Raw genomic sequence first — 27,930 nt, 5'->3', positions numbered from 1 at the left:
GCGAAGCTTGAATTAACGGGTATGTCCCTCTTTGGCTACTGTACTTTCAAGATGGAGGGGCAACATGGCGACCGACATTAGAACCCCTTACCCGTATGTATTTTCAATGGCATATTATACACTCACGAGAATACTTTATTACTTGAACGAAGTAAATATACATTAATATGAGCACATATATTTTTGAAAGAACTAAGTGTTTTAGCTAAGAATAAACTGAACGAGTTACACAGTGTAGCTTTAATAAACACTTGGAGAATACACAGATAATTTTTTACCACATAACACAAGGATGAGAACTGACAAGGAACTAAACAGAACAGGGAGTATATTATGGCGAGAAAGACGAGGTTGAGGGCCGTGGGAGGACGGTGCGAGCCCTCGACCACGGTCCTCGATCTCGTCCTGCTTGTATATATATATGCACAGAGGGAATTAAATGGGATAGGTGTGAACATAATTATTAACTAATGAGTAACCAAGGAAACTATCAGGGGTATGGAGAACGCTACACTGAAACACATCATCAAAAACACAATGAAACTAAACATAATTCTGACAACATTCAGATCTACCTCGATCCAATCAACAACCGATGGACAGCTAAGTCAAACCCAACAATTGTATCTTTTTCACTCAGATGTACGTCACAATAAGGAAAAAAATATCTATTGCTATTTCCGTTACATTGACTTGTGTGAATTGGAAATATTTCCATGAGATTTACCTGGTTCTGGAACAACATGTGAGTAAATTGTGTCATAATATTCTACTTTTACAAGTACTGTAGGTGAAAAAATAGGCTCTGAAATAAATTGTCTCTCAGAGAATTGACGGGCGTAACGAGAGCGCCGGTCTCTCTAGTCATAATGAACAGAAATGTTTAACCTGTTAGATAAATTCCCTCAAAACTCCACTTCAGTTCAATCATAGCAGCTCAAGCTCAAGAAATCAGTGGTGTGACGTTCTGATGAAGACAGGCTGTCTGTGTGCATGTGTGTGTGTGTGTGTGGACTATGCAGGGCATCACCAGCAAGCACAGAATTAGTCCATATCAGCTCAGGGAATTGATATTTTATGTCTTTTGTCCAAAAATAGTGGGGACGCGTACTCTGATTGGCCAGATATAGGAAGAAAATGGCCTAGCTTCACTTTGGTTCCTCCAGTGAAGATGAGTAATGAAGGGCCTGACATTATGCAGTCACAATGAGAGCAGAGAGTGGAGGCAGAGCTAATGTTAGCACACATCACTGTGGGTTGTAAAAGCTGTACATACTGTCCTGTATGTACAGTAAATTGCATATGCAACGACTTAATCAAAATATCCCAAATAACCTTCAAAGCTTTATATGTTATGAAAAATGCATTAATGTGAAATTACATTCTCTTAATATTTGTATTTTTCTCTTTTGCTGTAATAACAGCAGCACTGAAACTGCATGAACTCCACAAGTTTCACAAGATCCTGTTCTCTAACATGATTTGAAAATGATCAGAAGAGCATCATGAGCTTCTATGGAAGCAAGAACGTCTGACGTCTGTACAAAGTCACATGATTATTTTTAAATGACTAAAACGGCAGATTTTCAATGTAGTCTCATACCAGCGGATTATTTTAGTGCTTATTTATATACAATTATAGTATTTATTAATATTCTAAATTAATTTTAAAATTAATTTAATTAATGAAAACTTTTATTTTTATATTTTATGTTAATTTTAGTTGAAGTTTTAGTATTTTTGTTATGTGCTTTAGTTCTGTATTTTTATTTTGCTTTTTGTTAATTTATTTTTATTATTTAGTACTTCAATTAAAAATGATTTTTAATGCAAGACACTATAGGATAACTAATAATTTTAAATATTTTTTTTCTTTTTCTTTTTTGTTAAAGCACAACATAGAACAAAACACAGTTAGACAATACCATCAATACAAGACACATAAAACAGAAAGTAGCATGTACGTAAAAATAATATACATACTATTTACAGTACACACACACACACACACACATATCTATATACATATACACAAACATAGATAAATTGCAAAAGAACAAATATATATATATATATATATATATATATATATATATATATATCAAAGGGCATCAAAGTGGAACTAAATATATATTAGTTTTAGGGTTCAAGATGTTAAAGTGAGTGAGTGTGATGAACAGCATGTATCTGTGGATGTGTGTCACTCACCAGGTGAAGCAGTATATGGTGTCCTCTGGGGTTGATGGCGAGAGCTTCATCGTACAGGCTCTTGGCCTCGGTGTCGTTGCCCCTAAGCTCAGCCACACGGCCCTTGAGCAGAAGCACTGAGTGTGAGGTGGGGAAGAGAGTCCCTGCCTCCTGCACACAGAACTGAGCTTCCTTCATCCGCCCATCAGCGATGAACAGCTCCCCTGGTCGGCACGGCATCACAAAACATACAAGAGATCAATGAGAACAATAATAAACCATTCTGATGGCATAATTGTTTTTGTGACATTGCACTAAAATGATATTATTACAGTTACAACTCTCTTTTTTTCCAGTGACAGCTTTGTCATTTCGTGAGATTCTCTTATTGTGAGATTATCTCTAATCGAGTGCATGATGATTCATCTTTATGAAACGTCTCTGACTTCACGGCCGTGACACAGCCATCTGGAACATCAACACCCTCAAAGACGGATCTGCTGCCACAGCATTACAACTCTCAGAGGAAAGGAGTGAATACCAACATGCTTCATTTCAGACAAGCTGTGGTTCAACCAGGAGAATCGCACGAATGCCGCATTTTGTTCTTTCAAGATGATTTAAAAAGCAGCTTAGGCAACATATTTGCAGTCGCAAATGCACAATGACCTTCTCCCCCTTCTCCCCTTAAATCTCACACTCAGGCTCATAGAGGGATATTCATGCTCATGTCTAAATAAGGCTATGTGTAGAGTGCTGTGCAAGCATCTGCAGCTCTACTCTAGCATTTAGGACTCACCACAGCAAATAAACAGTTCTTATCAACGGCTGCCTGTTGTATAATTATGTTTGTTCAAACAGAATCACTGGTTGGAGAATTTAGCCAGCTATTACACACACAAAAAAAGGTTGTTTTGAAAATTGCATACATGTATAGTCCTTCCAAGATAGCTGCAGTGTTTTGCTCACCCTTATGTGCAATTAATTCAGACTGAACTACTTAACATACAGACTTATTCCAACTATGATATGTAGATTATTGCAGCCGTAGAGGGATCCTCCACCGATTTTTCATATTAAACTATGTTATTCCCTTAACTAAGACGAGTTGATACCAAGGGGGTAATCCATCGACCGGAAGTTGAAGCCTCGAGGGAGCTGCCATCTTGTAGCAGAACTTCACTTGCGTTAGCATTTCCATTGACTCCCATTCATTTTGGCGTCACTTTGACAGCGAATAACTTTACATCTGAGGCGTTAGAAGACAACATTTGTCCTTTATTTATTTCTAAAGAAACACGACAATGTATCCACAAGTTTCCGAGGGGCGCTCCTGTAAAAAATAAAGTGGGTGAAACTTCCGGTGAGGCGGCGGAAGTAGCATTCCAATGGTATTTTGTGTGTTAGTTAGCGAAGAGGCTAGCTGTTTTTCGGAGAATTATTTTACTATTTAAAGACGCAAATCTTTATGAGAGATGTCGTTACGGAGCTCAGGGACAACATGTGCTGTTCGCGGTTGTATGTATAACCGGACTAAACTAATTCAGTGGCTTAAACGTGATTGTTTTGAACATAAGCCGAAAACGAAATCAGAGTGATCCTGCCAACGACTGTAACGTTAGTTTCCATCACCTCCCAAAAGACGACGAATCTTCCTGTGTACATTTGTTTAAATTCTTAATATTCTATAAACTCTATCAGCATGTGATTGGCTGTTCGCTACTGATGTTACACCTAAACTCAGGATCAAAGCCTGTGTTGACAGAATACCAAATGTGCCAGTTAATGTATTCAAGCAGCACATTCATTTATAATTTTGAATAAACTCCAAAGCACAATGACTAAGTGTGTATTTTTTATTTTAATTGTTTGTCAGCTCGCACAACTGTCTGTCACCACGCCTTGATGAGTATTGATTATTAATAATGTTATTATAATACTCTCAACCAAGTAACTGCGGAGGGTAAAGGTTCTGTTATTTCACCCTTTTTAATTTCGTTGAGGTTGTGTTCACACATCGTTAGCTAGTTTGGATCGCTATAACTTGAATGACTATCAACTGTTGAATGAACGAGTGTGAAGTATTTCAAGTCGCGCTTTGTTTACTTCGAACCGGAAGACGCGCCCACTTTTGACGCAAGGCCTCATGGGGCGTAGGAAACTTGTGGATAAAATGCTCCATTACCTTGTAGCTTATGTTATGGCCCCGTAGAAGCAGTTTTTTTGTAAAAGTAGGCTAACGATTGCGTCATACCCACGCGACTATCTGTCGCACAGTAGAGAGAATACCATATGGACAGGAGGAGAAGCTCGCGGGCAATCGGGGAAACGTGGAGGCAAAATGATAAAATAATTAATCAGAATACCTAGCAAAAGTTTCTCCATCTCCTAGCTCATGGACAGCTCTTACTCACACTCTCCACCTCTGCATGTTTCGGAAGGGAATGATTCAGATTTCTCATGCCACAGCAACTAGAAGACAGACTGGTCGCTCACGTCACATCTACGTTGTCAAGCTCTGTTTGAGTCGATTTGAGTCTGCGGAAGTGCTAAAAAAAAAAAAAAAAAAAAAAAATCGCCAAAAACGGGCTTCACTTGTCTCAATTGAGTTCCAATGTTCACTTCTTATACTGTCTATGGTTGATACTCTGTCGTCTCAGTGCGTACACTCAATCCTTCTGGCACACGAGACACTTTGATAGCACTGAACTATTCCAGTTCATTCAATATGGGTCAAGCAGAGAAGCGACCAACACCTCCACCTTTCCCTATTTTTATTTTATTTTGTGTCACCGTCCTAGGTCGAGTTACACTACTCGTCTAACTGTATTTAAATAGGGAAAACGTGGAGGTGTTTGGTCGCTTCTCTGCTTGGCCCATATTGAATGAACAGGGCTAGTTAAGTGCTATCAAAGTGTCTCGCGCCAGAGCAATTGAGTGCACGCACTGAGACGAGAGAGGTATGTATCAGGTCGTCTTAGTTAAGGGAATAACATAGTTTAATATGAAAAAACGGTGGAGTATCCCTTTAAGGTGCGGTCACATTTATTGCTGTTCCTGAATTGTTACAGGCCAGTCATTTTAATAGGAATTCAAGCAATCGGAAGTTTGAGTGAGGGCAAAAGATTTCCCAACGCAGATTCAGATTATTACTATTTTTTTAAATAACACTGAAATTAAATAAAATAAGCTCTACACAAGCTAAATAGAAATATATATACGTATTTTTTAAAACAGAAACTAATAAAAATGTCAAAACACAACAAAATTACTAAAACGTGAAAGTGCAATAGTTGGGAAGTTAGGGAAATGCTAACTTTAGCCTGCTAGCATTAAAAGCATACGATCCCACCCTCACTGCAAATCGGCGTCCAAATGCGCTGAAGACATACAGTATGATGTCTATGTGAAGAGGCTGCGCAGTGGTGTGAAAAACGCATGCCAACTGACAGGGAACACATAGTAGCAATTCATTCGGACCGAATGCAATAATTGAACAAACATTATATGGTCCTACACCTTCCATAGCGCAGAGATGATATATATTATAAAATACATTTAGACCGTTTGACTTTGAGACTTTCAACCAGCATAACAAAACATTTTTTCTGTAGAGAATCACCTATTGCACCTTTAATATAAAAACTGTAAATGTAAAAATAAAAGCTAATTCAACATATTATTACTGTAAATACTTCAATAATGAAATAACACTAGTTTTAAAGTCACCTTTGCTTGAGCTGTATTTTAAACATCGTTACACTATTGATAATAGACTATGGACCTTTATCCCACAGCAAAACTTTGCAAATGTTTTGGTGTGGTCCCACAGATTTTGTAGAAATGTTCAACATTCAAAATGTAACAGTGCTGGCGTTGTTGTAATATTTGCATACTGAAGTGTTACTGGTCTTCTTTCTGGTAATTATTTGCATACTTAGTTGTGATAGGCCTATTCCCATCAATAGCTGCCTTTGCACTGCATACACAGTTGTGCTATGTTGTTTCTTCACAGACAACACATGCTGAGTGGCATAACAATGAAATTAAACATTTAGAAGTAAAAATACATTTATTTAAAACATTTTAATTAGTTACTATAATATGTTATTCTGATTCAAAGCACATAGAAACACCGGCAGATTACAAATGACAGCTGATGTAAATAAATATGTGCTAGATGAAAAAAAAAAGCTGGATTGTGTTCACTGGGCCCTTGTGCCCAGTACTATTTTGAACTATCAGTGTGACATCACGTCCATTCTTTCAATGGGCCGCTCTAGTGCTCTCACATTTACTCATTTTTAAAGAACCAGGATATGTCCCATTTTAGACAGGAAATGAACCCATGCCAGAGGAATGCTGGGAATGGGAACAAGAGGGCACAAACACTCAGTATAAGATCCCTGGGAAACGCATTTCATGCAGAGCAGCATATAAATAACGCAAAAATAACATCCAAATAATGTCACAGTACGTCATTGACTTCCCAAATGTATTAAAGTCAACATGAGTACAGAAAAAAATCTCAAAAAACTATTACAAACTTGATATTTCATTAAAATGTAAGAAGATTTGCATATGAAACACTTTACTTTCAGCTGACGTCATCTAGGAAAATAAGGCAAAATATGTCCTTCTAAAGAGGTCATTTATACTCAAAAAAGAAGTGTAATTTCTACACTTACGACATACCTGCTTGCAGCCAGATGCGCTCCAGGGTGGTCCAAATGTAGGCAGGGCCGTGTCTGTGGGTGGAGCTGATGGCTGACACTTCCGACATGGCCTGTTCCAGACGAGACACAGCGAGAGACGGAGCGCTCTGAGACCCTGACACAACATGACACACATCTCAGTTACATAAACACACATGCAATCACACATGCTCGTGATACACACCGGTCTCTGTCTCCTGGAAGTCTGGGAGGGTAAGATGGAGGCCGCTGGGTTTCCTGCTCAATGGGCCTGGATCAGGGGGTATGCTACTAGTGTCATCCTCCTCACTGGAACACATGAAATCACAACATCTCTATCACATGGAAATACTGGGCTATAAACACACAGACTAAATAAATTAGGAAATAAACAAATCTACTAGCTACAGAAACAAATTAGAACATATAGGCTGTGTGTCCATCAAACTTCAAACTTCCATCAAATCCTGAGGCTAGCTTAATTGATTTCAATGGGAGCTGAACGATCATCGATCTTTTTTTTTTTTCCCCCGGTCGCCAAGAGCTGAAGAATGTTCAACTTTGGTAAAATGCAGAACTCATAACTGTCACTATTTACCCAGCCATCCAATCACAGTGGAGGAGGGGCGGGACAAATACCACAGCGACCACATCCTGCTGGGAGATTGGCAACAGACGAGAACAACGGAACAAAACCATTGAAAACAAAAGCCAAGGCAAATACTTTACATTGTATTGACATTTTTTTATATTCAGAAACATACTATCTGGAAATCAGATATTAGTAACAATTCTGCGGATATTCCATATCATATAGCACACTAAAAAAACAATGCTGTGTGGCTGAAGCGCCCGCAGGAACATGTTTTCAGAAGAGCACTGCCGTTATTGGCTTACTAAAACACTTTGGTGGACACACGGCCATAGGTTGCTTCACAAATGGAAGGCTGCATCCCAGTGAGACTGTGTCCTTCCTAGTCTAGTTCTTTCTAGGCTTGTAGGTTGGAGTGTATAGTGTGGCTGGAGTGCTGGAGTGAGGCTGTCCTCCACAGTTTATAGGTTTTTCATACGATATTGATATTCATCCCCATATACATTTACCTACCATTAAAGGGCTTTCCACATATTTGTTAGACCTTGAGAATGAATGTAAACATATAAACTTGTTTGTTCAAACTCTGCAGAGTAGCTACCCTTTAATTTGGGGCCCCATTAAATCCTCTTTGTTTTTCTCTAAATTCATTTTTTTCACTTTTTCTTTTCTTTTTTTATTGGAGGGATATTGATTCAGTACAAATTTATATAAACTTTAACAATTTGATCAATTTAATCAAATGGTCAAACAAAACAAATAGAATTTTTTTTTTGGAACAGAGACGTGACATATACTGTACAGTATACACACATTACCTGAGTCGGGTAAAATCATAGCGGCTTTGCCACAACTGCAGCATTTCGGTACAGGTCTGTAAAGCTGCAGCAGGTCCGAACAAAACCTCTTCCAGCTTCACTTTGGTAAAGAGAAGACTAAAACACGCAAATACAAGAACAATTAATAAACAACAGTGCAACACGCACCAAAAAAGAGACAGAAGAAAAATTCTGAATAAGTGCTTCTGCTTACTACTTTAGTCAAACTCGAACAATACGTAATAAATATTTACATTTCAAATGTTTGGTGTAAGTTTCTTTTTTAAGATATGGATACTTCTAATTAGCCAGGATGCATTAAATTGATCAAAAGTGATAGTAGTGATATGTATAATGTTACATTGTTAGATTGTCATTTCAAAGTCTTTTGAACTTTCTATTCAACATAGAAAAAATGTTAAGCGGCACAATTGTTTTCAACATTGAAAATATTAATAAATGTTTCTTGAGAACCAAATCAGCATATTAAAATGATTTATGAACACTCATGTGACACTAAAGAGTAGAGTAATGGCTGCTGAAAATAGCCCTTTCAATAGTCTCTGATGCGTATGGGGAAACTCTTGGGTTTTTCTCGGAATACTGAAGCCTGATTGGTTCATGTCTGTGCACTGTAAACTTAGAGATCAAGAAAGCTGACAAGACAGTGTTTCACGTTGGCCTGAAGGGCGTTGCAGGCTACACGCGACTTCCAACTTCAGTGGGCGAGTTCTTCTGCTGCTTATTGTCGCCATCGTTGACTCAGGAGCACACCATGCCAGCTCCCGCACCTGCTCAGCCTCAGCCTAAAGCAGACCAGAGGTGAAGCAGCACTTGCACCCAGCTAAGCACTTTCCATTTTGAGCAGCCCAAACAGTCACTAATGCTTTGGGCACGAGGAGGAGGGGGCCAAGTCCTGCCAAGGCCGGACCACCCTCGAGGGACCATGTGTTTACCTCCCAATCCCCTATCCAGTCTGGGCATTGGAGGCGCTGTGTTGTTGGTACTGTGTTTGCCCCACCAGTGGTATGCCCAACTAGTCCTCCTTCCGCTGTTAAAGCGTGCCACTATAGACCATTTCACAAGATGTAAACAACACTGGTCCAGAAGCACTTCCTGTTTCAGTTTTTTAACACTACATAAAAGCTGGGATAAAATACAACCAACAGAACATTTAAAATTGAATCAAAAAGTTAAACAAACATATTAAGATGTTTTCTTTACGTGTGAAATAAAGAAAACAGTTACAAACTGAAACAGGAAGTGTTTCTGGACCAGTGTTGTTTACATCTTTTGAAATGGTCTATAAGAAATCATGCCGCAGGAGTCAGCCCCCAGCAGCGGCTTTCCAAACTCTCGCCGCCCGAGGCCAGTCTTGAGAAGCCATTCTGGGTGTGTCAAACTGGATTTTAGAGATGATAAACCCAGATGAGGCAATGGGCCTAAGGTGCTCTCCACACCCTTTAAGACTCAGGTTATATCACTTTCTGACCTTCTCACTGCTGAGGTTGAACAGACACCACACCCAATCCGCCCAATCCGTCCCCTGGTACACTTATAGTGTACATTGAGCGCTCTTGCCAATTCAGGCAATCGGAGCAGCTGTTTGTGTGATTCGGAGGAAGCTTTAAAAGGCTGCCAGTCACGAAGCAGAGACTGCCCCAGTGGACACAATAGCGCTAGCCTACAAGCTTTTTTTTTTTCCTGTTCCAGAGTCATCAGTCAGACTTTTACAGTGTTAATACAGTTTCTGGAATTGGATGTCCCTTCCGGAGCTTCTTCAGTTGCTTCTGACAGAAACAGAAATTCTGCAGCTGTCTGGGGACATTTTTCTTCCCCTTAACTGTCTCTCTTTTAAGCAAGGTACAGGGAGTGGGTGGACGTCTGTGTGAGTTGGAGGGTGGAGGGGTGAAGCGAGATGAATGTGAGGGTGTGTGTGCGGATGTGTGCTATTAAGAATGTGTGTGTAAACAGGGGCAACAGAGCATTCACACCAGTGAGAAAGAGATGCAGCGAGACGCTCTGACTGGCAGACTCATGCTGCGGTGTGATGTTGTGCTGGAGCAGCAGTGATGTAGTGATGAAGTACACATAGGCTACGTTCACACTGTTAGTTTTTGGGATTGACAACTGCATTTACTTATAGGTGTGAGACTTGAAATGCCCCGTTCACACAGTAACTTACAGTAGCTGTATGAACTTGCAACAAGTCAACCCTGTATTCTCTTACCAGACCTCCTGAAAGATCCATCATAATCCAGCATGATTTCCAAGCTGGTCAAGCTTGGTTTATGCAGGTGGACAAAAAAATAGTCATGCTATTCTCAAGCAAAACAGAAGTGGTGAAGCTGGTTCACCAGCATGGTCTTGTGGGGTCTTTAGTTTCCTCTTTGACAGTAAAATTTAATTTTAATTGTTTTAGTTATGGTTAAATTATTAATCCATGTCATCTTTGTCTGTTCAATAACAAGGTTAATGACACAAGTTCTTGCTAAGAAAGAGCTATTGATAATGAAAATTGTATTTTGCTGTTTTAAAAGAGTTTAATGGTCATTTGGAAACCCCAATGTCAAAATCTAGCTGTCAGTCATTGATTCCCCAAAATGTTTATTGTAAAAGGTATGGGCCAAGTGACCAACTAAAAGACACATAACAAAACACTAATCACCATAATGGTGAATTCAAACAGACTTCAAAAACCCCATACGCAAGTTTTGTTGTGGTCTGCTGGAATCAAAAGAAAACATAAGCGGACCAGCAACCAGTATGGAAAAATATACCTTATGTTGATAACCAGCAATGCTGGATTTTTCAGCAGGGAGTGACCAGGAAGTAAAGTAATATCAAAGATGGCGACGTCGATCACTGAAAAGTCTTATCACTTTCGAAATTACAAGAGTCCAATTGAGCAGCGAGGTTCAATTAATTAACCGACAGCAGCATAATATGTCAGATTACAGAAGTTAAAAAGGTGATTAAAAGAGATTCTAGTTTACATAACACCCTGGTTCAACTGTTCCTTAACAGAGTTTCTAGAAAGCGGAGCTAACTTTTGCAAGTTATAAAGTGATGATTTGTTTTCTCCAGAGGCAGAGGTTCTTGGAATAAGAAATGTGTGACAATTTGACGATTGTGTTCAGTCACACGCAATAAATTCAGTGTGTAAGAAATGCTGGGGGGTCTTTAAACTGTGTGTTGCTCTCACACATGAGCATTATCCAAATTATTTTTTTGACATTCTCATCTCTGCCTGTCACTGAGAGCAATACTGACCCCACATGGTGATGTAAAAACTGAAACATTTTTAGGAAAATGTGCACAAGTATTTTACGCTTAAAATTATAAAACAGTTGGTAGATCACATGATGAACTATACCTACAGCTACTAACTTCTGAATTCATATGACCAGTAAAAATCACTGCAAAATCAGCTGATTAAAATCTAAAAATGCAAAACTGACTAATTTCTGAAATAAGATCCAGCAGTTGGTTTCAGACGCTACTGGTTATGATATTTTGTTTTTTAAAAACGGATATTTATTGGGGTTACAGTCAAATAAATTAAGGCTAAATAAAGTCCTTATATACACTTAGTTTATATATGTTTATATAACTTAAACACTATTATAACAATATTTCTCTGTAAAATTGCTTTGAAACACTGTGAAAAGTACTATATAAATAAAAGTTACTTGACATTCAGACTATATGACTTAAATGGATAGTTCACTCAAAAGAAAAATAAAAGAGGATATAATATGTCTTAGTGTACTTGTCCATACAATGGAAGTCAATGATAAGCCAAACTGTTTGCTTCTTCAAAACATAATTTTTCTGTGTTACAAAGAAAAAAGGGTAACACTTTATTTGAAGGGGTGTGCATAAGACTGACATGACACTGTCATAAACATGACATAACACCTGTCATGAACATGAAGTAGTCTTTATGAATGTTTATGACTGTTGTCATTAAGTGTCATTCGGTAAATTATGACACTCTTAATGCAAAGTTGACATTGTTTAAATTGTCTTTGTTATGACAACTTGACATTACCAAAGACAGAAATGTCTTTGTTATGACAACTTGACATTAACCAAGAAATCATAACCTGACATCTTTATAACTAGTCCAACGCGTTCCACTTTACTTGAGGTAAGGGGAAATATTAATGACACTGTTGTTAAAGCATTTGACAGTGTAATAACCCTTAATGACATCTTTATAACTAGTACAATGTGTTCCACTTTACTTGAGGACAAGTAAAATATTCATGACAGAGTTATGGTGTCATGACGGCCAAAGTCAAAACCAACCACATATGACAGGGTAATGTAATGTTAACGCAAAGCTAAATAACTTCTTTAAGGTTGATAATTAGACCTGTTATGACATATTTGTGACAGGTTATGATTTCTTGGTTAATGTCAAGTTGTCATAACAAAGACATTTCTGTCTGTGTTAATGTCAAGTTGTCATAATCAAGACATTTTTGTCTTGGCTAATGTCAAGTTGTCATAACAAAGACATTTTAAACAATGTCAACGTTGCATTAGAAGTGTCATAATTTACCGAATGACACTTAATGACAAAAGTCATAAACATTCATAAAGACTCCTTCATGTTTATGACAGGTGTTATGTCATGTTTATGACAGTGTCTTGTCAGTCTTATGAACACCCCTTCAAATAAAGTGTTACCGAAGAAAGTTATACAGGTTTGGAATGAGGGTTAATGACGGCAGAATTTTCATTTTTGGTTGAACTATATCCCTTTAAAGTAGAAAACAAACAAATATAAACATACTTAAAGTTGTCCGGGTGCTGGTTAAGGGCGAGTTTTAGAGTATCAAGAGCATGTTGGTAGTGTTTCTGGGCACTGAGTAGTAGAGCCAGCAGGTGTAGAGAGTGCAGATCATCAGCGCGAACATTCAGAGCCAACTCCAACGGCTTCATCGCTTCTGACACCTACCACAAACACAAGAGGTCAAATTAGGGACCAGCACTGACTGAAATTACAGGTGAACTATTACACATACATTCAAGTTCATACAAGTTCAAAATATGATAAGATAATGACTTTGACAGTCATATTGTGTGTAAACAAAAGCTACAAACATAAGGAGAGAGATTTATGTACATTTCTTTTCTTGTAAAAAACAGAAATCTGATATCATCATGCAATTCTGCATCTAGTCAGCAAGACTGATGTGTTAACATGCTAACCTGTCGAACCAGAGCGAGCTGCAGAGACAGGCAAAAGGAGATCTGAGGGTCCTGAGGATCCAGCGATTGTGCTCTGCAGTCAAAAAACAAGTCTATGTGAAGTCTTCATCAGTCTGACATCTGCCAGTCATCTCACATCTGACCCTTCGCTAAGTTTACACTCTGGAATTAACTGTGATGTTAAATTATATAGTGAACGGGATTAAAAACAATTTAATTTGAAACCGACTGCTAACAGATTAAATTAGTGTAAATTAACAAAAGTTTGTATGACACCTTCAATTTGGGCAAGGGTCTAAAAGATTCCATGATTTTCATATTTAAAAAATATGCTTACTGTGAATAGTGATTTTGTTACGTTTACATTCACCAAATTAGTCATCAATTTCAGTGTTTTTATATAGACTGATCAATGACGTGATTATATTCTTCTATCGACAGCACAAGTTTTTAATAGAAAGTAAATACAATATATATAACTACTGTTCAAAAGATTTTTTTTAAAGAATTAATTTTATTTACCAATTGATCAAGAATAGCAGTAAAGTCTTTTATATTTGTTACAAATGTCTATTTAAAATAAATGCTGTTGAACAGCTGTTGCCGTTTGAACTTTCTATTCATCAAAAAAATGTATCACGGTTTGCACACAAATATTAAGCTGTCCAACTGTTTTCAACATCGATAATAATAACTTGTAATAAATGTTTCTTGAGCAGCAAATCAGCATATTAAAATTATTCCTGAAGGATCATGTGTGACACTGAACACTGGAGAAATGATGCTGAAAATTCAGGAACAAATAATAGTTTTGAAACTATATTAAAATAGACAACTGCTATTTTTAAATTGTTATAATATTTGACAACATTCCTGTTTTTATTGTTTTAACTGATTAGTGATCAGATAAATGCAGCCTGGGTGAGTTTAAGAGACATCTTTCGAAAACATACAAAAATATAATAAAATCGTACAGACCCCAAACTTTTTTAAACAGTGGTGTAGTTTTGAGAATAAAACTAATTTCAGTGTGTTTTACAGTATTATTAATAACAGTTCTGCAATCAACTTAGGTGAGGTTTAGAAAAGGCTTTAAGAGTCCAAACAATTACAAAACAAAGTGGGTGGCTGAAGCCTCCTAAACACAATCTGAAGTGAAAAAGGTAAACATCAAGCGTACTTCCGTAGTGACTGCAGCGCTCTTCTGTTGAACTCATCGCGGTCTGCTTTCAGAGTGGCTGCAAACGCACAGTTAAACAGTGAGTCACCACAGACATGAGAGAGAGAGCAGAGAGCAGCTGAGGACAGCCGGAGGCCTGGCTCATTTTGTAGGTTCAGAGAAGGATAAACGGGCTTACCGTCAGTTGCCTGCATACTACGGCACAGTCCTATGGCCAGATGAGCTTGTGGAAGAGACTCTCCAGCACACTCTCCTAAAGCAACCACACCTGCTGCGAGGGACACTGCATCCTCCAGCTGACACACACATTTAAACATGTATTAGACATCTGGATGATTTATATCTGTGGTTATCAACTTGTGATGATGTGATATATTGGAGCTGTGGCGTAGTGGTTAACACCGAAGCAGGAAACTGAAAGGTTATGAGTTTGAACCCAACATCATCATTGACCATAAACTATAACTAAAGAAAGTCAAAGTCACTTTGAACAAAAGCATAAGCTAAATAAAAAAATACCAATATTTTACATTAAAATGTGTAATATACACAGTTCAGCAGCCATGCATTACTCCAGTGTCACATGATCCCTCAGAAATCATTCTAATATGCTGATTTGGTGCTGAAGAAACATTTATCATTATGTTGAATGTTCAAAACATTTTTTTTTGTTTTTTTTGTTTTTTTGAAACCGTGACATATGCTACGGACGCATTAAATTGATCAAAAGTGACATTAAAGACATGTTTTTAAGGTTACAAAAGATTTTTATTTCAAATAAATGCTGTTCATAGAACTTTCTATTAATCAAATAATCCTAAAAAAAAGTCTTTATCGCGGTTTCCACAATATAATAAGAACCATTTTTAATAATTGAGTACCAGTAATAACTGAGCACTAAATTAACATAAATAAATTAAATTTTAAAAGATAATAAAACAGTACTTTAAATTGTAATAATGTTTCACAAGATTGCTTTAATTTACTCTTTTGTGAGTTTTATTGAGCCTTGGTGAGCAAAAGAAATGTCTTTTTAAACCATTAAAAAAATTGTATTTATTCAAAATTTTTGATCTGTATAGCTTAGTGTAGAAAAGAAAAAGAAAAACTTTTTAGGTCATGCCAACTGCCCAAAATTTGATGGCAAATTGTGACATATCCCTACAAGTAATCATGCATTCACATTATATATCATTCATATGAGCATAATAAGCTGACTTTCTGTCATTTGATATTCATTAATTTAAATGCTAGACATGTTGACATGAATCAGCATCAAGGACAACTGCCCGAGGAGAAGTTGCATTAAAACGTTTTGATGCAGGGATGATAAAGGGGGGCTCTAAAGTGTGACTGGGATGGCATGCAATCTGACAGTAAAGCCTATGCATCATGTTTCTGTGACTATACGGCACTATTGTGCTATAAGCCTCTTATGGCATGCGGTCTGTATTCAGCATTCACCAGATGTGCCCTAATCTCTGTAGTGTGTATTTGATTGATAGTGTCGTGACTGTACATTGCATTGTCTTATTGGTGTGGCAATGTTACTAATGTTGTAACACAGAGGTCAATTACAGTATTAGTGATTGAATCTGGGCCCCCATCTAAGACTGAGTGATACTGTACACTGAATATTATTAAAAAAAACTGAAAATACAGATTTAATGTTTGTCATACCATAAAAAATAAAGTTATAAGAATAGCTAGTATTTAAATAAATATGTTAGGATTATATAGGATTTAAGTATTCGGATTTAAGGACTTATAGATGCCAAAATAAATGAATTTACCTGAAATGCACATTGCTTATTTCATTTCATAGTCTTCATCATATTCAATCATTTTGCTGGAAAGTACCCAATGATTCAAAAAGTTTGGCGTTTGTAAGATTTTTTTATGTTCTTGGAATAAGTCTCTTTTATGCTCACTCAGGCTGCATTTATTTGATCAAAACTACAGAAAAAAACACAATATTTTTTAAATATTGTTACAATTTAAAATAGCTGATTTCATTTCTATGTGAATTACTTAATAATTTAATTTATTTGTGTGAAACAAAACGGAATTTTCAGCATAATTCCTCCTGCCTTCAGTATCACATGATCCTTCAGAAATCATTCTTACTGATTTGGTGCTCAAGGAACTTTTCTTATTACTATCAATGCTGAAAACATTTAAGCTGCTTACTATTTTCGTGTTTCATGATACATATTTTCCCCAGGATTCATTGATTAATAGTGCAGTATTTACTTTTGATCAATTTAATGTGTCTATGGCTGCTGAATAAAAGTTTATATATAAATATACACTCACCTAAAGGATTATTAGGAACACCATACTAATACTGTGCTTGACCCCATTTCACCTTCAGAACTGCCTTAATTCTATGTGGCATTGATTCAACAAGGTGCTGAAAGCATTCTTTAGAAATGTTGGCCCATATTAATAGGATAGCATCTTGCAGTTGATGGAGATTTGTGGGATGCACATCCAGGGAACGAAGCTCCCGTTCCACCAAATCCCAAAGATGCTCTATTGGGTTGAGATCTGGTGACTGTGGGGGCCATTTTAGTAAAGTTTTACAGTGAACACATTCTCATGTTCAAGAAACCAATTTGAAATGATTTGAGCTTTGTGACATGGTGCATTATCCTGCTGGAAGCAGCCATCCTAGGATGGGTACATGGTGGCCATAAAGAGATGGACATGGTCAGAAACAATGCTCAGGTAGGCCGTGGCATTTAAACGATGCCCAATTGCATTGTAACAGGCCTAAAGTGTGCCATGAAATCATCCCCCACACCATTACACCACCACCACCAGCCTGCACAGTGGTAACAAGGCATGATGGTCTCATTCTGTTTACGCCAAATTCTGACTCTACCATCTGAATGTCTCAACAGAAATCGAGAATCGAGACCAAGCAACATTTTTCCAGTCTTCAACTGTCCAATTTTGGTGAGCTCTTGCAAATTGTAGCCTCTTTTTCCCAATTATAGTGGAGATGAGTGGTACCCGGTGGGGTCTTCCTGCTGTTGTAGCCCATCCGCCTCAAGGTTGTGTGTGTTGTAGCTTCACAAATGCTTTGCTGCATACCTCGGTTGTAACGAGTGGTTATTTCAGTCAAAGTTGCTCTTCTATCAGCTTGAATCAATCGGCCCATTCTCCTCTGACCTCTAGCATCAACAAGGCATTTTCGTCCACAGGACTGCCGCATTCTGGATGTTTTTCCCTTTTCACAAAATTCTTTGTAAACCCTAGAAATGGTTGTGCGTGAAAATCCCAGTAACTGAGCAGATTGTGAAATACTCAGACCGACCCGTCTGGCACCAACAACCATGCCAAAATTGCTTAAATCACCTTTCTTTCCCATTCTGACATTCAGTGTGGAGTTCAGGAGATTGTCTTGACTAGAACCACACCCCTAAATGCATTGAAGCAACTGCCATGTGATTGGTTGATTAAATAATCGCATTACTAACAAATTGAACAGGTGTTCCTAATAATCCTTTAGGTGATTGTATATATTGGTAGTGTATGTTTAGAGACTGAAACTCTTGGAACTTTAACTGAATTTAATTGCTCTATAAAACTGTGTGACATTTTTGTATATAAGATACATTTTTTTGCAGGATAAATATGTAATATGCATGCATATTGTCCATATGTGCTTGATGTGTTTCGCTCGCATTAATGTTTGCCTACAGCACAACCACTGGCTCTGCACCCCAATATCTTAACTCATTACTTCAGACCTACATGCCCTCCAGAAACTTGCAAGTGAACTTGCCTTGTGGCACCATCCTAAAACAAAATCCCTTTCACGGACCTTTACCTTGACTGTTCCAAGCTTATCTTAGACATCTTCAAGAATCTACTAAAGATGCATTTCTTTCGTCCAACATTTGACTCAGTAGTATGAACACCTAATTTAAAAAAAAAAATCCGTGCCACGTGTGTTGCCCTGGTCTCGCCGAGTTTGGTCACGACATTTTGCATATTGTTGATTTGACTGCCTCTATTGCTCTCTTCATTTGTAAGTCGCTTTGGATAAAAGCGTCGGCTAAACGATTAAATGTAAATGTTTTTCTCACCCAGTGTAGCTGGTTGATGCACACTTTTGCTGCAAGCAGAGGTGGAATGGGGTCCTGTGGTTTCATCGTCACACACTCTTTGAGGACTGACACTGCACCCTCATTCTGTACAATATCATTAATAATATAGGTTTTATTCATTTATAGATGCAGACATGCAAGTTAAACACAGGGTCATTTTAGAGTATCGCAATGTACATCTGTAACATTCTTGTTTGCATAAGGTTAATAACACTGACAAGTGGAGAGCACAACGGTTATGCATTTGAGACTTCTGAAACTATATCTACGACAAAACACTAAAAGAAAAATGCAGAGTGGGAATTACCGTCACTGAACACTGCAGTTGACGATTTGTGGCCAGTTACTAAACAAGTATCTGTAACTTTCTAGCACTGCGTTGTTTTACATTGTACACATATGGCAATTCAGACTCAGGGGTTATAGTTAAAGGGATAGTTCAACCAAAAATGCAAATTCTCTCATTATTTACCCACCCTCCTTCCAACCCGGATGTACAGTATCTGACTTTTTTTCTGCAGTTGAACACAAAGATTTCTAGAATCTTCTTGTGAAGCAAACGACAGGTGGGGATAAGATACAAATAATTTTTTTTAATACAAAGCATCACTTCTGGCCAACTGTTGAATGCATATTGAAAGGGTCAAGTTTACACTTAAGGTAAACATACTGTAAAGCATGTCATGAAGACATGGAAAATTGTCATGAAGACAAACAAATTTTCAAGAATTGCACTAAGGAACATTTATACGAACTCATTTAAACACGTTTAATTTGTATAAAACCTTATGTATTTTGTTTCTTTCAGTTACTTAATCTCTTTTATTTTGTTGATTTAGCAACAAATGAATAATAAAATGAATAGAACATTGATGATGACAAGAGGACACGAATCTCACCTTCCCACTTGCCATCAAAGACAAGCCAAGTTGGTACCAAAGATGAAACTCATTATAGGAGAACTTCATGGCCCGCTCCAAACACTGATGGCAAACATAGAGCACAACAAAGTCAGAGAACAACTTTGAATCATGGAATCAGCCTTCCAAGAAACACTAGAGAAGAAATAAAGCTAAATGATAATGGATCATTCCGTGTCTCAACCAGATCGGCCCCCGGCTGATATAATTGATTTAGATTTTTTTTTTTTCTGGTGAAAGAAATACATAAATGAAGAAGAAAGCCAAAATATTCAATGTCATGAATGTAACTGAGTAATCCGCTATTTTGTGGAGGGTGGGTAAAATGGTGGGTAAAATGACATTATTATTTTATTTTTTTACAGAGAGATTGGTAGGTCTATTATTTAAATCTGTTGACTTTATAAATCTTTGTTGCATTACATGCCAACGGCGAGAGTTAAAAATGGGAAAAAGCACTTTAGTTTTGGATTCCAGTAAGTCCATAAGTATTAAAGCTATCTTAATATCCCTGTAGATTCTGGTTCTTAACAAACTTTTCTTTTGGTATCTTCATTTTAAAGGCCCTCCATGGTTCAATCCCAGAGATATGGAAATCTTAATGAGTTTCCATAAAGTAAATGGTCATTGTACACATATTTAGTGGTTGAAAACCAAATGTGGGTCACTTTGCATGCAGCTGATTTTTTTTTTTTTAAAGAGGAATATCTTAACAACAAATAATGTTGAAACTAGGAATATATCTTGTTTTTTTTCTATCAACACAATGGCATAGAACATATCTGAGTGTCATAAATATAATATTTCCAAAGTTTGCGTACATGTAACTCTAAAAGTATTAGAGACATCTTAATATCCTTCTAGATTCTAACTCTTAATAAACTATTCTTTTAGAATCTTCATTTTTTAATCCCCATTTGGTTCAATCACACATATATAGAGATTTCAATGTGGTAATGTGTAGTTACCGATGATGATACTGCATAATTGAACTCTTGGTAGCTTCAGAAGCTGTTAAAATGAACAAAATCCTTTCATCCAAATATCCCTAAACCTGGTTAAAATATAGAATCTTAGAAATACACTTTTGCGAGAAAGTTAATGTGCCTCAACTTGACCATTTCAGTGAATTTTTGGCAGGTGTGTTACATGCAATTTTTCTGATGGAGGGAAACAACATACATTTACTAGAATAAAGTAAAGGTATTCAGCTTTAAATCCAATAAGTATCAGCTTTTAAAAGAAAAGTGCTCTTCAACCACTAAAAATGTGTGTAATTGACCAATTAACTTTATGGAAACCCATTAAGATCTCCATATCTCTGGGATTGAACCATGGAGGGCCTTTACAATTAAGAAACCAAAAGAAAAGTTTGTTAAAAACCAGAATTTAAAAGGATTTTAAGATATCTTTAATACTTATTGAGTTACAGGCAAAAACTTGGGGCACAAAACACAAGTAGTGCTTTTCCCATTTTTGAACTGTCACTGTTGGCATATAATGCAACAAAGATTGCAAAAGTTAACAGATTTTACTAGTAGACCTACCAATCTCCATGCTTTAAATCTCAGGTAAAAAAATAGTAGATTACTATATAATAATTACAATAATTACATTTAATGTAAATTAATTTAAATTAGGAAACATACTTTGTTGCATTATTTTCCTGTTATCCCTGTAAAGCTGCTTTAAAACAATCTGTATTGTAAAAAGCACCATATTAATAAAGGTGACTTGACGTCACTATTTATGGTTGTCTTTCTTCAGAAAAAATTATAAACAAAATTCAAAGTTTCATCCGGGGAATTTCTGAAATTTAGTTGATTTGACATGGAATGACCCTAATGTGGTTGACATTGCTCAGCATTTCTAGAAAGGATATTGTTGTTTTCAGAACCGATAGGGGATTGTGTGTATCCTGTACACATCACATCATGGCACATGCATGAGAGAGTGGGGATAAAATTGATGAGAACAGGATTAACATTTCTATGCAGGCATTTGTTGATAATGGCGAGTAATGGCAGTGTAATGTGGCTTTTCAGTGAAATGACATGGATTCAGTTGAAATGAACCTACTGAAAACACTGAGCTTAGATTCAGATTCACCTGAGAACGTCTCTGAGTAAACGCTCACCATCACGCAACGGCTCAACTACTGAAAGGACAGGGCGGAGGAAGAAGGGAAAACAATCACCCATACAGCTAGGAGAAATTGAGAGAGAGATTGAAAGATTGGAAGAGGCGACTTGCGAAGAAAAAGAAGGTGAAAGAAGCCACTACATAAAATTCAGGTCACTTTCTTGCTCCTGTTTACAAAGCATGGGGTCGATACTGATCTGTGCTGACACATCTTACCTCGGACAGCATGGAGTACTGCCCCCTCCTGGCCATGCCGATGCTCAGCAGGTCATAGACCGAGGAGGCGTCCTGCATGCTGCTCTCCCTCGCCTCCCGGTGCTCTGGGGTGCGGCTGATCACTGCCTCGCCACTGGCCTATACGGGACAACAGAGAGAGCCTCAGGAGTTTTGTTAAAGCTGTGTCTCTAGATCCTAGTCTACAGTCCCTGACAAAAGTCTTGTCGCTTATCTATTTTGTAGATTTTGTGAACACCTGCTATTAACCTGACTTTAAATTAATCAATTGGATTTAGAAAAAGCTCATATGAAAAGCTAAAACCCTCCCAAATTATGTTTAATGCACTGAAATAAATTAGTTTCACTGAAAGAAGATTTATCATTTAAACAAGACAGAAAGGTCAAATTTTGGCAAGACAAAAGTTTTGTCGCCTATACAGAAACTGAACAAATTAACTGCAAATACAAAAATATGTCAGCAAATTGAATAGTGGTGCTGTGAGATCCAAATTTAATATCTTGTATGACTTCCATGAGCTTGAAGGACTGCATCCATGCGGTTTGGCAAGGATTCATACAATTTATTGATGAAGTCATCAGGAATAGCAAAGAAAGCAGTCTTGCATGCCTCCCAGAGTTCATCAATATTCTTTGGTTTCGTCTTCCACGCTTCCTCTTTCATCCTACCCCACATATGCTCAATGAGGTTCATGTCTGGTGACTGGGCTGGCCAATCCTGGAGCATCTTGATCTTCTTCGCCTTGAGGAACTCTGATGTGGAGATGGAAGAATGCGATGGAGCACCATCCTGCTGCAGAATTTGGCCTCTTTTATGGTTGGGAATATAAGAGGTAGCTAAGATTTCTTGGTATTTTAGACAAGACTTGATATTGTGCTTCACCCCAATTGCCAAGGCTCACAACCTGCTAAAAGGATGGATGCTGGAAAAGTGGAAGAAGGTGGATTTTTCAGATGAATCTTCTGTTGTATTACACCACAGTCGCCGCAAATATTGCAGGAGACCTACTGGAGCCCGCATGGATCCGAGATTCACCCAGAAAACAGTGAAGTTTGGTGGCGGAAAAATCATGGTCTGGGGTTACATCCAGTATGGGGGTGTGCGAGAGATCTGCAGGGTGGAAGGCAACATCAATAGTCTAAAATACCAAGAAATCTTAGCTACCTCTATTATTCCCAACCATAAAAGAGGCCAAATTCTGCAGCAGGATGGTGCTCCATCGCATTCTTCCATCTCCACATCAGAGTTCCTCAAGGCGAAGAAGATCAAGATGCTCCAGGATTGGCCAGCCCAGTCACCAGACATGAACATCATTGAGCATATGTGGGGTAGGATGAAAGAGGAAGCGTGGAAGACGAAACCAAAGAATATTGATGAACTCTGGGAGGCAAGACTGCTTTCTTTGCTATTCCTGATGACTTCATCAATAAATTGTATGAATCCTTTCCAAACCGCATGGATGTAGTCCTTCAAGCTCATGGAAGTCATACAAGATATTAAATTTGGATCTCACAGCACCACTATTCAATTTGCTGACATATTTTTGTATTTGCAGTTAATTTGTTCAGTTTCTGTATAGGCGACAAAACTTTTGTCTTGCCAAAATTTGACCTTTCTGTCTTGTTTAAATGATAAATCTTCTTTCAGTGAAACCAATTTATTTCAGTGCATTAAACATAATTTGGGAGGGTTTTAGCTTTTCATATGAGCTATTTCTTTTGTCAGGGACTGTAGGAGAACCTTCAGGACTGATGATTCTCGTATCTGACACATCTGATTCAACTCATCAGCTTCTTAGTGAAATGTTCAAGAACCGAATTGTGTACATATACAACCAAATACAAAACGCCTTAAGCAAACAGTCTACTTACACTCTAATAAGAGTTCATTCATATGTAATTGCAATGTTACTTATACTTAGTAGAATGTCTAAGATTTTTCATTTGTTTGTCAGATACTTTTTATCTAAAGCAGTTAAATAAATGTTAGATTCTAAATACTACATTTGATATTCATATCCTTTTATATTCCACTGCTAAAATAACACCACATAAGCCTTGAGGGTGAGTAAATATTGACAGGATTTATTTATTATTTTTTTTTTTTTGGTGAACTATCCAGCTTCAACACCCTTAATATTTCATAACATTTTATTTTGATGCTCCTCCAGTAGACATTCAACTGAATATAAGTAACTCTATATGTCAACTACCAGTCATTAGAGTATTAGCAGTGTCTACTTAATTTCTGCTAACACTTTAATTTGATGCTTCTTCAAAAGATATTCTACTGACTATAAGTACATTTTCAACTATGTCAACTTATTACAAACACCTAACAGTCTACTATCAGTCTACTACGGTAAACTAATATTCTATGGAGAGTTAGTTGACGTGTAGTTGCAAAGTTTCTTATAATTAGTAGAATCGAAATAAAGCATAACCACATTTTATATGATTAAAAACAACGTCCATAGTTGCATATTACACTCTAAAAAATGCTGGGTTGTTTTAACCCAACTTTGGGTCAAATATGGACTAACCCAGCCGTTGGGTTAAATTTTTACATTACATTTTTAACCCAACATTTCGGGTTTGTCCATATTTGACCCAAAATTGGGTTAAAACAACCCAGCATTTTTTAGAGTGTACATTAAAGCCCTTGATGTTAAAAATGCACAGTTTTGCCACAGTCAGAAACCACTGGTGAAAACCAAATAGTAACACTTTATTTTAGGGTTCAATCATAACTATTAACTAGTTGCTTATTAGCATGCATTCTTCTAGGATATTGGCTGTTTATTAGTAGTTATAAAGCACACATTAATGCCTTATTCTGTGACCATATTCTATATCACTTAATTATACCCAATACCTAAACTTAAAAGCTACAAAACTACCATATTACTTATTAATAAGCAGGAAATTAGGAGTTAATTGAAGCCAAAAGTCATAGTTAGTGTGGAAAGATATAAATGTGGAAATGAATCCTACATATCTGAAGATTTCTGATAGAAAACATTTCTGCAAGAAAACAGCAATATTTTTTTTTTTAATTAATGTCTAATCCTTACCAAAGTTGCATTTATTTGATTAAAAACACAGTAAAAACTCGAAAAAATTGGAAATATAATTACCATTTATATTAATCATTTTTTTATTCTAAAAGGTAATTTATTCCTTCCTAATTTACTGATGGCAAAGCTCAATTATCCGCATAATTACCCAATTTTGAGTATCGCATGATCCTTCAGAAATCTAATCTAATTCTAATATGCTGATTTAATGCCCAATAAATATTTCTTATTAATATCAATGTTGAAAACAGTTTCCTATTTTTTTGAAAACCGTAAAAAAAACCAATTCAGGATTCTTTATATAGTGTATATTATAAATGTCTTTACTATCATTAATGACCAGGTGGTGAATAATGCATGTACTGTAACTGTTTTGCACTTGGCTCCTACATAATAAAATGGTCTTTCTTTCTGATAATGTTTGAGGCTCAGACACTCTCTCTGTTTAAATCAGATAAAACATGTATCTCTTTAGCCAAGCATTCACATTATGCTTCTCATAAATTTGTACTAGAATTATATCTGATGAAATAGTACCAAATATAATATTTTGCCAATTTGCCAAATGGATCACAACTTTGGATCGACATTCAAAACTTTAAAAAACTATCCTCATATTATAAAATGACCCTTATATTGTAATAATTACGAGTACAAGTTGTAATTGCTGTTTAGCATGTTTGTTGTGTTAGCTTAGCTTAACTGAATACATGAAGATAACCAACCACACAATGAACTATATTATAACTGTTTATTACTGCCATATGGATATTACTTTGATACACTCATCTCTGGTCGATAACAGAATACTTACTATATTGTAACATTGAAACAATATAGCTGCTTTGAATCGATAAGCATTGTGATAGTGCTAAACAAATAAACTTTAATTGAATTAAACTGAACTGTTTGCCTGGCAAATAAAGTATATTCAGGGCTATCCAACTTCATCCCCCTTTTGAGGACAATTTAGAGGTCACACTAAACTATGTATGGAAAAGAGGAGCATTCTTAAAAAAAAATTTTACCTAAAAATAACAACTTATGGGTTTGAAACAAAATGAAGGTGATTTGATAAGTAAATTATTAAGATTAAAATATTATTAATATATTCAGATTTGTCAGTGAACTATTCCTGTATACTATATAGTATTCATGCACTAGTTCTTAAGATGCAGCTAAGAAGAAGAGATGCACAGCATGTCAAGGAAGAAAGGATGAATGCGAGAAAGACCGTCTCACCATTGACTCTGTGATGAGGAGCACCAGCACCGCCTCTTCAACCACGTCCTGCGGACAGAAAGCTCTACAGGGTGGCAACAGGAAAAAGAAAAAAAGAAAAAACACGTCACAAGTGTGTGTGTCAGTCTCTATGGTCAGTCTCTAGTTACATATGTCAGTCTGAGCTCACAGGACTTACTGCCATCCTCACAGCTGTCCCCTTATTAAAATGTTTAATTGGTATCCTGAACAATTTCCTCTTTCTTTACAGCCTGTTCTCTCTCATCCCCTTCTTTCCATCACATCCCTTCATTTCCATGACATCCCATCCCATGTTACTGAGCTGTACCAGGAATAATAAACTGGAATATTCCTTTTATCTGTTTTAATTTCTGTTCTTCAGACATATTCTCAAAGCTCTCCATCTCTTTTCATTTCTCTTGTATTTTTCCTTTCTCTGCCTGGAGTCTGCAGACTCACAGGTACAGTTACAGTATGTTTTATTCACAACATAGCCTTCTGCCGTGTCCTGAATATTAAAGCAGGCAAACAAACCCAGCACTGTCCTCAGCACATCTCCTTGTTCGAAGCTATCTGACTCTAGTGATCGATCAATATTGTCAAATGGCTGATGTACACAGTACAATTTAATGATAGCAGGGAGATTTACTATACATAAAACTGCTTAAAATTAAGACATTATTCTAGCTTGACAAAGATATGACCCACAAACTCGGCATAGAACTCCAAGATGACTCAGTCTGCTATCTTTTCTAACTGATCTGACTAGCAGTTTTCCTAAACTGAACAATCCTATAGACTTTCATCAAACTTTCATACAAAAATCTTTTTAGAGAATCTGTCTGTCGATCTGTCTGTCTGTCTGTCTGTCTGCCACCAGTAAAGCCTAGAAACCTGCTTATTTAACAGGGTAGCAATGTGCTGAAATGCTACAAACATGCTAGAAATGTACTAGCTGTTTAAACATGCTAGCAATGTGCTAAAACATATAGCAACATGATAAATCATGCTAGAAACATGCTAGCATCATACTTAATCATGTTAGCAATGTGTTAAACAGGCTAGAAACAGGCTTTCAAATCCTAAATCATGTTTGCAATAAGCTAAAACTTGCTAGAAACGTCTTTAATAACGGCATAAACATTATCATTTTTGTAGAGCAAAGCTCAAATAGGTGGCTATGATATTATTTTGGTAAAAATAGCAGATACCAAACATGCAAGACGTCAGCAAACATGTTATGGTCACCAAACGGTCAATCATCTCAAATTCAAGTGAGTTGTGTTCCGTACCTTCATGGAATAAATTCACTCCAGTATTTAAAGGGGACATATCATGCAAAATCCACTTTTTTAGCCCTTAAATGCATTTTGTTGTATATTTGGAGTGTTTATAAGTACAGAAAAGATGAAATTATTCTCTTCAGGTGCTTCGTTTATATCTTTATATTCTGTTTTGGTCATATTTTTCAACCTGTTCAGATTTTTCTGCTTTCTATGACGT

General features: G+C 36.9%; 1 protein-coding gene across 2 annotated transcripts in view; it reads right to left on the bottom strand.

Annotated features, from left to right (window-relative positions):
- The window catches only part of ttc7a (tetratricopeptide repeat domain 7A), a 94,971-nt gene that overhangs the window by 13,345 nt on the left and 53,696 nt on the right, over nt 1–27,930 (bottom strand). For both annotated transcript variants that reach the window (XM_039653295.2, XM_089117241.1), the window contains 12 exons: nt 26,428–26,491; nt 22,091–22,228; nt 19,712–19,795; nt 18,792–18,896; nt 14,873–14,990; nt 14,695–14,752; nt 13,515–13,587; nt 13,096–13,256; nt 8,292–8,408; nt 7,087–7,190; nt 6,883–7,017; nt 2,209–2,411 (listed from right to left, as the gene is read on the bottom strand). In XM_039653295.2, the coding sequence (XP_039509229.2) occupies nt 2,209–2,411; nt 6,883–7,017; nt 7,087–7,190; nt 8,292–8,408; nt 13,096–13,256; nt 13,515–13,587; nt 14,695–14,752; nt 14,873–14,990; nt 18,792–18,896; nt 19,712–19,795; nt 22,091–22,228; nt 26,428–26,491 (1,360 nt within the window). The remainder of the gene's footprint in view (nt 1–2,208; nt 2,412–6,882; nt 7,018–7,086; nt 7,191–8,291; nt 8,409–13,095; nt 13,257–13,514; nt 13,588–14,694; nt 14,753–14,872; nt 14,991–18,791; nt 18,897–19,711; nt 19,796–22,090; nt 22,229–26,427; nt 26,492–27,930) is intronic.

This window comes from Pimephales promelas, chromosome 11, assembly GCF_988280905.1.
Source record: "Pimephales promelas chromosome 11, fPimPro1.hap1.1, whole genome shotgun sequence".
In the NCBI taxonomy this organism is placed as follows: domain Eukaryota; kingdom Metazoa; phylum Chordata; class Actinopteri; order Cypriniformes; family Leuciscidae; genus Pimephales; species Pimephales promelas.
Note: the sequence above shows the minus strand (reverse complement) of the source record. Positions and strands in the feature narration are given on the sequence as shown.